The 8,862-nt window shown below is 43.2% G+C and overlaps 1 protein-coding gene across 1 annotated transcript in view; it reads left to right on the top strand.

The window, feature by feature from the left end:
• Positions 1-8,223, top strand: part of LOC144469330 (uncharacterized) — a 20,695-nt gene extending 12,472 nt beyond the window's left edge. Inside the window, exons 3-5 of the mRNA XM_078179476.1 lie at positions 3,816-3,950; positions 4,982-5,436; positions 5,598-8,223. Of these exons, the coding sequence (XP_078035602.1) occupies positions 3,816-3,950; positions 4,982-5,436; positions 5,598-6,396 (1,389 nt within the window). The 3' untranslated portion in view covers positions 6,397-8,223. The remainder of the gene's footprint in view (positions 1-3,815; positions 3,951-4,981; positions 5,437-5,597) is intronic.
• The last annotated feature ends 639 nt before the right edge of the window (positions 8,224-8,862 follow it).

Genomic DNA, 8,862 nt, shown 5'->3' with positions numbered 1-8,862 from the left:
CAGGTGCCGAGGGGGGCACCTCGTATCACGATTCCGCCGAGTAAAACATTTAACGATGCATCTGGAGGAGTAGAACTTTCACGCGAACACGTTGCATAATGTTACGCGTGGTTCTGGGCTGATCCTAGTACGCCGACGGTCTACATGTTTGACCGACGCCAGGTATAGTCCCCCGCCAACAATGCGAAATCGGAGAGCAATTAGGGGACCCGTGAGAAGTCGGACGTTCGACACCCACAGCGTTTTCCGCAACGTTTCCGCGCTTTTACCAAGAAGTCGGCAGGGTTCGTGGACTGGCACAGACAGACAGAGGATGCACGAAGAAGTCTGCTCAGTGCCGCGTGCACGAACACGGGTGGGGGGGGACACGCCGGACCGGGGAACGATTGCAAGAAAATCGTTGCCGGCTTTTTTCGCCGTCGGTGAAACGGTACAGTTAAGTAACGATGGACGGTTTTGCGTATGGTTTCTTCGGGGCTGACCTCCACGGGTTTCTTGCCGGGAGAAGCCGGGGAGCCGTGCAAAGGGGAATTTGTACGGAAAGCTGAAATTTTTAGTGGGGTCCCAAGCGGATGGGGTTCTGCATGGTCGGTCAGCTTGAACCGTCCACCGGCTGAATACTATCGTGACGTCACTCGCTACGGTCACTGCCTGAATTATTCAGTATTCCTTCGTTTCTACTTGTACACCGCTGGCTAGGCTCTTTGTGCTAATGGTCGTCATCGTGTACATGCGGTACCGCTCGGATTTATTCCAATTGCGGGACGCTGTTCACCTGTGAACCCCCCCGTACACCGTGTGCTGCACCTTAAATCGTCCCCCATTGGCCGCTCAATCGTTGCACAATTTTGCGGCGATGTTGCAATCGATATTATTTTTATCATAGCTCGCATCTTCGTTTAATCGATTACAATCAATTTATAAAATAACTGAAATAAGAAATGTTTAATTTATATCAAAATCTTGGAATCTGCGCGCGAAATAAAAATTGTCTGCTCCTTCGATGTTGGAGCTAAGTGCAATTGTGTCGTCAAGTTGAAATTAATTAACATTTTAAAATTATTACTTATTATAAATTATGACTAGAAATATTTGTAAAATTGTTTGAAGTCTAGCACCTGGTAGTTTGAGATCGCAGGAGCACGGTGGGAGGTTATTTCGCGCGGGACCAAAATGGCGGAACGCCACGGATCACGGTAATCAACGAAGGGTTCTAGGAAGTTCTACTTTAATGATCTCTTTGAGCACGTCTCGATTCCCGTACGCTGGCATAGTAAGTGCCGAAGGAAAGCGTAGGAGCAAATAATAACGAGTCCTGACAGCTGGTATAATTAAGAAATTAATAGAGCGGGCGCCCGGAGCACCAGGTTCTCCAGGCACCCGAGTCGGTTACTTCAACGAGTGTGAAGTGGCTGGCTAATGAAATATGTAATACATCGTAATTGTGCAAGCGCGAGGCCTGATTCGGATTCCCGATAGAAAATAAATCCCCGTTTCCGAACTCTGTGAAAACGCCGGGAAACGAGTCGCATGGGACTTCCATGAACTGTGCTCGTCGCACGCGGCAATTATTCCGCTAATAATTAATCCTCTCTCGCGGCCATTACGAAGTCGTTCCGCGGGAAATTTCGGCCGTTGATAGAAATTATTCTCCTTTTATGTTCGTTTCTCACGGGTCGATTAATGTTACGTTTTGTTGTCAACCGTTCGCCGAAGGAAAATTATACTTTTACGATGTGCCGCAATCATTTTGCCGCGGTAATTCGTTGCGCGATACAAGTAATCTCGAGATCGTTGATCTTTACGCGGAAAATTGACCGCATCCATTGTGAAAGTGACCCTAAGAGTCCACTTGTATTGAAATTGAGATATTTAAGGATTGCGATAAAAAAAAGAAAAGAAATTTAGAATACTTATTAAAATAATAGGTATTATTAAGTGGCTGGAGTGGGAAGCGAAAAGTGCCAAACGGATTTGATCCACTTTCGAAATAAACGGCATATTAAATATAAATATGTTTCTTGCAGTTCCATTAAATTACAAATAGATTGCAAATCCCCGCAAAAAAACAGAGTTTACTAATCACTTTCTAAGGAAACTCGTTCGAACGAACTGTCGAAAATAAAAAAAAAAGCGAGATATTCACTTTCAGAAATTAGGCAACAACGGGCTTAATGAATTTTTCAATAGCAACGGCAATTTCACTCGTAAAGCGAGCCGCTTGCGGTAACACACAGGCACAATCGTTTCTGCTGGGATTGTTATTTGGAACGAGACGATTAGGCCTGTCCTTTATCCACATCGCGGGTCGTAAAGAAGACATCCGGTTGGCGCGCGACGCGCTCCTGTTCCGATTTCCGTGGATCTTTTACGCGACACGTAGGTGTCACGGGCAGAAATCTGTTCGCCGTTCGAGCGACGATGGGCGATAGCCTGGACGGGGCGACCGATTCGAACGATGAACGCACACGACTCTTTCAACATCTCTCGCGTCCTGGCTTCGTTATCAAGCATGGCCCATCGCCGGATATCTCGCAACTCGTACCGTATTTTTCCCGCCATTGTATGGAAATGTCAGAAACCTCGGGTGTGTTTCTTCGAGGGCTCTCCTTTATGCCCGTCTTCAAAGACGAGCGCCGAAATGAAAAGAGGCGAAAGAGCGAGAGAGACGGGGAGAAATGCAAATGCCCATCGGCCCTGTCGCAAACCATAGGGCGAAGCGAGAACGAGAGAGAAAGAGAGAGAGGGAGAGAGTCTATTCGAGCGATCCGCATTGTCGACACGCACACGGTCTTTAAATGGGCTTCGATTAGTAACTCGACTAACTGTTCGATGGCTAATTGTTTGTTCGATAACAGGCTCGTGACTGGAATAGCTGAAACACCGCGGCACGATTAAAATTCACCGCGTGGCCGCGATAGGTTGTTCAAGATGGCGAACGGCCGCCGGCTGATTTTAGAGCTCGATGGATCCACCGACGCGATTCCCATTATTTATTCTCGCGTTATTCGCAGAAACGAAAATGCCCGTAATTTCGCGGAGTCGCGAAGGGAAGTAAAACGTGTAGGTTTGGTTCAGAGGAGGCTAAATAGGTGAACACCGGCTTGTTGTACAATAAATAAGCGTACGCTCTGCTAACGTCGGTTTTGTGTTCACTCCACCGTGTGAGAATCTCCTACGCAAGGTGAAACCTTGTATCAAAGCGTGCGCGCACACACATCGCGCCTCTTTCCTCCTTTAAAAATAATTATTGCACTCAGGAAAGTTGTACCAGAAACCGGACGTTTTCCGTGCCGACAATATGCACGCTACCTCGAAAATGTTAATTAACCGAGGTGGACGGTTTAGCGGGTTGTTTGCACACGTGTCATGCTCGCCTGAACGACTTCCCGTTTCGTCTGGTCACAGTTATAATAATTAATCGGTGTCGGCGCTTATTCTTTACGATTCTTTACGACTACACATTCGGGGGTTGATAATAATTATTATTAATAATTTCGTCTCAGTTTTTAAATATTAATATCATTAAAATTATATGTCCTCTTGACGTAAGTCTTACTCGATCTTACTACCCTGGGGGTTGAAACTTGTTCCATCTTCGAAGAACCAATGAAATTATATAACGTTTAGATCCTACGAGATTGATGGGTATACATAACCATTTTACTATTTATCGCAATCCGTCGCGTTAGAGATTAATGAACCGAGGTAGATAAATAAGTAACAGTTGCCTAGTGAAATTCATCGTCTTAAGTTCACGATAATTACTGTATATCGTAGGGGATGAATGATTAAGTGGTGTGTTTCTGTTGCAGCAATGCCAGTCATTGATCGACGAGAACCGGAGGCTGCAGGATGCCCTGACGATGAATCGGACGCCGCACACGCAAATGATCGACAACGTCGTGCTCCAGACGCAGATCGAAACATTGCAATGGCAGTTGAAACAGGTTAGCATGTAATCGCGGCTGACGATCGTTTAACGTGCTTGACTCACACCGGTAAACTGGTAATGCCCTCGACCAGATTACCTTGTTCCGATTATTCAATCCCCGATCGGGTCGTCGACGAATAATTTTGTCGCGATAACGCTTTGTCGGCGCGCCATTGGCAAATACGCTGCCATATATAGAGGGATCCGCCGGGGAGATCGAATGTACCGACTATCCACTTAAAATAATCGATGATTCATCGGGAAACGGATAAAGGATCGGTGGATACTCCTATCGTGAAAATTTCCTTCCAACCGTAGAAATAGCAAAGTTCGATCGGCGATGGCGAAAGTCCCGAGATGCAAATGCGTTTAATGCATCTGCCGAAGATGTTTCCCATCTGCGTTAATTAATTTAACCTCTCCGTGTATGGTAGTTCTGGTTGGCTGACCAGAGGCTCACGGACACTGATGTGTCCCGACACCTCGAAGGCCTACGATGTGTTTTTTTTTCCTTCCAGCTGCAGAACACTTTCACTATCTTCGGCAGAAACTGCTTCTTTAATGTGACTAATACCGAGCGGAATGAGGTCCTGCGTCTACTCTCGTTTGGCCGATCTTGGCCGTGCAAGTTGTTCGACTTGAATATTCCAGTTTGCTCGCTCCTTTTAAAAAAGCATAGCTTTACCGCTATACGTTCTTGCTACCCCGCGCGACACGCGGATCAAGTGCACGTTGCTCGATGAAACTGGAAGAAAGTTCGGAGAACTTTTACCAAAAATAGATTTCATTAAAAAAATTAATTATAGACTATAGAAATGTAACTTTCGCATCACCAAACGAGTACGCAACCATTTCACTCTTTATATGGAATAATCAAGTAATCGATAAAAGTCTGTTTCGAAGAATCTCACCCCTTACCCCAGCCCTTCTGTTATACATTTTAAATATCCGACAGCATTGAATGGATTGAAAACATAGTTTAGAAGATACTTTAAAATTGAGTATTTTTGACAAGAGAGTTTCTAACAATTGTGTTAAAAATTGCAGATAGATGCGACCAGACAGATGTACCGTTCCCTTATGGAGCAGGTGGTGCGTTTCCTGGACCGTGCCCGCAACAGCTTGGACATTCTTCACAAGAAGAATGGTCTTAAGGACAAAGATTCGAGTGGACGTGTTCCTCGCAGTCGCAGCGTGCACACAGTGCACAATGACTCTTCGCCGAACCGTGGTGTCTCTACATCCTCGTCTTCCTCTTCGTCGGACTCGTCCCGCTTCACCAGGGCGAAGTCCATCACTCAGATCTCACCCTGCACCACTGGCAACCGTGAGGTCACCTGGTCAGTGCTGCGCAGGAACGACCCGGTACATTGTACCCCACCGCGTAACAAATCCAACGATCTCAACAAAACGCACGAAGGAGTGATCTACAAAAGGCCGAAGCAGATGGAACTGGATCCGAACGATATCCCGCCCGAGAAGCTGTCGCAGGAAGCGTTTAGGTATTTAACTGTTAACTAGCTAAATCTTCAATAAACACAGTCCTTGGACTAGTTCTCAATTTCTTATGCTGCTAAAGTTATAGTAAAATGAAGAAGGGCTGTGCTTTTGCTTTACTCAAAAAAGTTATTTGATGGTATACTAACGGTGTGAATCTTTGCAGATTAATGAGGACGGTGCAGTCGCTGCTAGCCATGAGAGAACCTGATCTAGCAAGGATCACGCCAGTCGATAACACAGAGTCCTCTCCCTCGCCAGTGGATCACGATCATCACAATAGTCGTCACAACGACATGTCCCTGTCCCTACAGAATAACAGTTATGTAAGCTCAGCGACATTGCAGGAGGCTGTTAGTTACTCACGCCGACGCAGCGTTGACCACGGAAATGAATTTAGGAGCGCAGAGAGTGACGGTAGAAGTTGTATGATGAAATCGTTGTCTCATATCGCGGGGATTGACTTGAGCTTACAAAATCTTCTTCCGGGTGGTAGAATGTCCATCGATGCCACGTCGCTCAATTCAGGAAGTAGCAAAGCTACCGAAGAGGAGGACGCTCTACCGATCAACAGCGCATTCAATGCTTCACTGCCAGAGCACGACAGCGCATACATACTTCCGAAAACTTCTACGCCAAATAAATGTACCAGAAAGGTTGAGAAGAAGAAGGAAAAGGAGAGATATTCCAAATCTAAACCAGCTGCTAGTGTAAGCAGCGTGGAGGACGAGAGCGGATTCTCTTCCATGAGCTCGTTTCAAGAAATCGGTCTACCCGGTGCGCCGCCGATGTCGCCAATCAGAGGCTGCCACACGGAGATTGGTCTTCCAGAGATACCTCTGGACAAGGCTAGACACCGTAGATGGTCCTCGACACCGGTAGAAATTCGAGCTCTCTTGAAACAACACAGACGCAGCTACACCACCTCGCAAACCACTGCCGAATCTCTGAGCGTTTGGGTCTGAAAGATCCGTGTGAATTTATTTTTAAACAGACAGCATCTAGTGAATCTATTCGATACGTTGGTATTCAATGCACCGAGCGACTGAACGTTGAATGCAACCGACATCGGTTTCATACAACTTGCTGTAAATATTGTGTTCAAGATACTGCCTGTTCACCATGCGTTTTGTTTGCTTTTCGCCAAGAGTACTTAGAACAAAGTTAATGCATTTACTCCGTGCTTGAAACCAAAAGATATCCTGTATTTCATATCTTGTAAACTGAAATCTAGGATATGAATTTGTTCAAGGCTTTGTTAAGTAGCTAATGATTATGTGAATGTAGCGAATACCTTGCGTATAGAATAGTAAGAGAAGTAGATAGGATTAATGTTAATTAGGTGCAAAATATTTTGTATAATTTGTACTAAGTACGTGCGCTATACAAACGGTCTACATTGATTAGAAACCAAAAACTAACATTCAACTATACTGTAAGGTGTTACATATCACAAACAATAGTTTGTACTTTATGTGAAGCCGTTCTTATAAGTTAATAATCAACGTAAAAAGAATTTTTAACGAAACACACACACACACGTATTCTTATTGTTTCATTCAAACGTTCTTCAAATTATTATAATCGACTTATTGTATATTTTTATCACTTTGCAAGCTTTGTATATAAAAGAGTGAAATTGTAATGAATTTGGTTTCTAGAAAGTTTTTGTAACACGAATCACAAAATTTTCAGCCTTACTTTCGAGTTTTTAACACTGAACCGACAGAGCGCTTAAATTGACTAAACGTGAATTGTTTTCTAAAATTCATACCGTTCAATTTATTTACATTTTCGTTATTTTCATTACAACGCCTATTGAAATTTATTTAGTCGGCCATTTTCTATCGGAGCGTTGTAATTTGGAGCCGATCATTTTGACTAGCGCGATAGCTTTAATGTTAAATTAAATTACATCAATCGTGGATTAAATAATTTTTATTTTTATCGTATTGACTTTGTTTAACCGGTTCACAAAGTAAAATCAACAAATTGTTTCATGTTATGAAAAAGAAAGAACATTTAAATTCGAATAAGAAATCAGTTTGAATAATATCGACAATTCGTATACTTACGATACGATATATTTCGAGATACGAGATGATCAAAACGTTCGAAAAATCGAATCGCGAAATGGCTGTCCGAAAGGTCACGTCATCGGAGGTCCCAAACTTATTTTATCAAGAAAATCAAAAAGAAGTCGGAAAATACCGTAATGGATCGTCGGATTTTCAATACAATGATTATGTAAGTTATATTTATACAATTGACGATAAAATAACCACAAATATCTGGACGTCCGATATCAGAGGAGAACTGAAAAGCAAACTTCTTTTTTTATGTTCGTAGCAAACTCTTATTTATATTCGTAGATATAATCACAATGTAGAGATAAAATCGTATAATTTTAACGTTAAAAAGTATAATCGTGTGCTGAACGTTGTTTTCGAAATGATAAATATAACAATGGTTCAGCTGCTAATGCTGAATTTGCATGAGTGACAAGTTGCAGGAGCAATGTAAAATGTCTTCGTTCCTCCATCAAGAACGACATTGTGCCCTCTGTAGTCCAGATTTATCTAATTAAAAGATGGAGAACCAAACATATTTATTCTAATTAACCAACACCTGCAATTTTCCACAACATTGTGCCTCGTCACCGTTTATTTTCCGATCCTTATAAAACGATATTTTATTTTATAAGGTTACATCGCCTCGATGATTCGACGAGTTGAAAAGTATCGAATTTCAACAAATAGTAATTTCGGTTTTCCAAATAGATAGCTTACAAAAATATACAAGTATATATGTATATACAAGTATTGCTGCATGTGTTGCATGGTTAATTATATAATTAGCAGAACCAATTGCTGAACTGTCCATAAAAGTAATTACACTTTTTATACCGTATTTCTGTAGTTACACGTTTCATAAATACTATTTTTCTCATTTAAATATCGCGCCGGATGCATGTATAGCCTCCAAATAACATTCAGCACGCGTAGTAGAAATGAAATATACATGATATTCGCTTTTTGCTAACGTGCCTATTTCTCGTGAGCTATCGGTAACGTTGAGCGCAACACGAAATGGTAAGGGGACTCTAGAGCCCCACAAAACTCAGACAAGAAAGCCCATAAGATGCAATGTCTGTACGAATTCTAAGTCTGCGTCCACCATAGGAAACGACAGCGTCGGTAACACTGCGACGATTCACGGCTACTTCCCTATCAACGCACCGTAACGAAATCCAGGTTACGTTGCAGCCCGAGCCATCGCAGATAAACGTTAAGTTCATAATCGCCTGCTTAAATTTACAAATCAGCGCAAAGAAAACAAAACCGTGAACTGGCAGCGGCTTCCACCGTATTTGCGAACCCGGCGAACTTTCGCAAGCCATTGGTAGATGGGGGGCGCGGTGGAGTCAGAGG

Source organism: Augochlora pura, chromosome 4, assembly GCF_028453695.1.
Source record: "Augochlora pura isolate Apur16 chromosome 4, APUR_v2.2.1, whole genome shotgun sequence".
In the NCBI taxonomy this organism is placed as follows: Eukaryota; Metazoa; Arthropoda; class Insecta; order Hymenoptera; family Halictidae; genus Augochlora; species Augochlora pura.
This window is presented reverse-complemented; position numbering and strand designations above follow the sequence as displayed.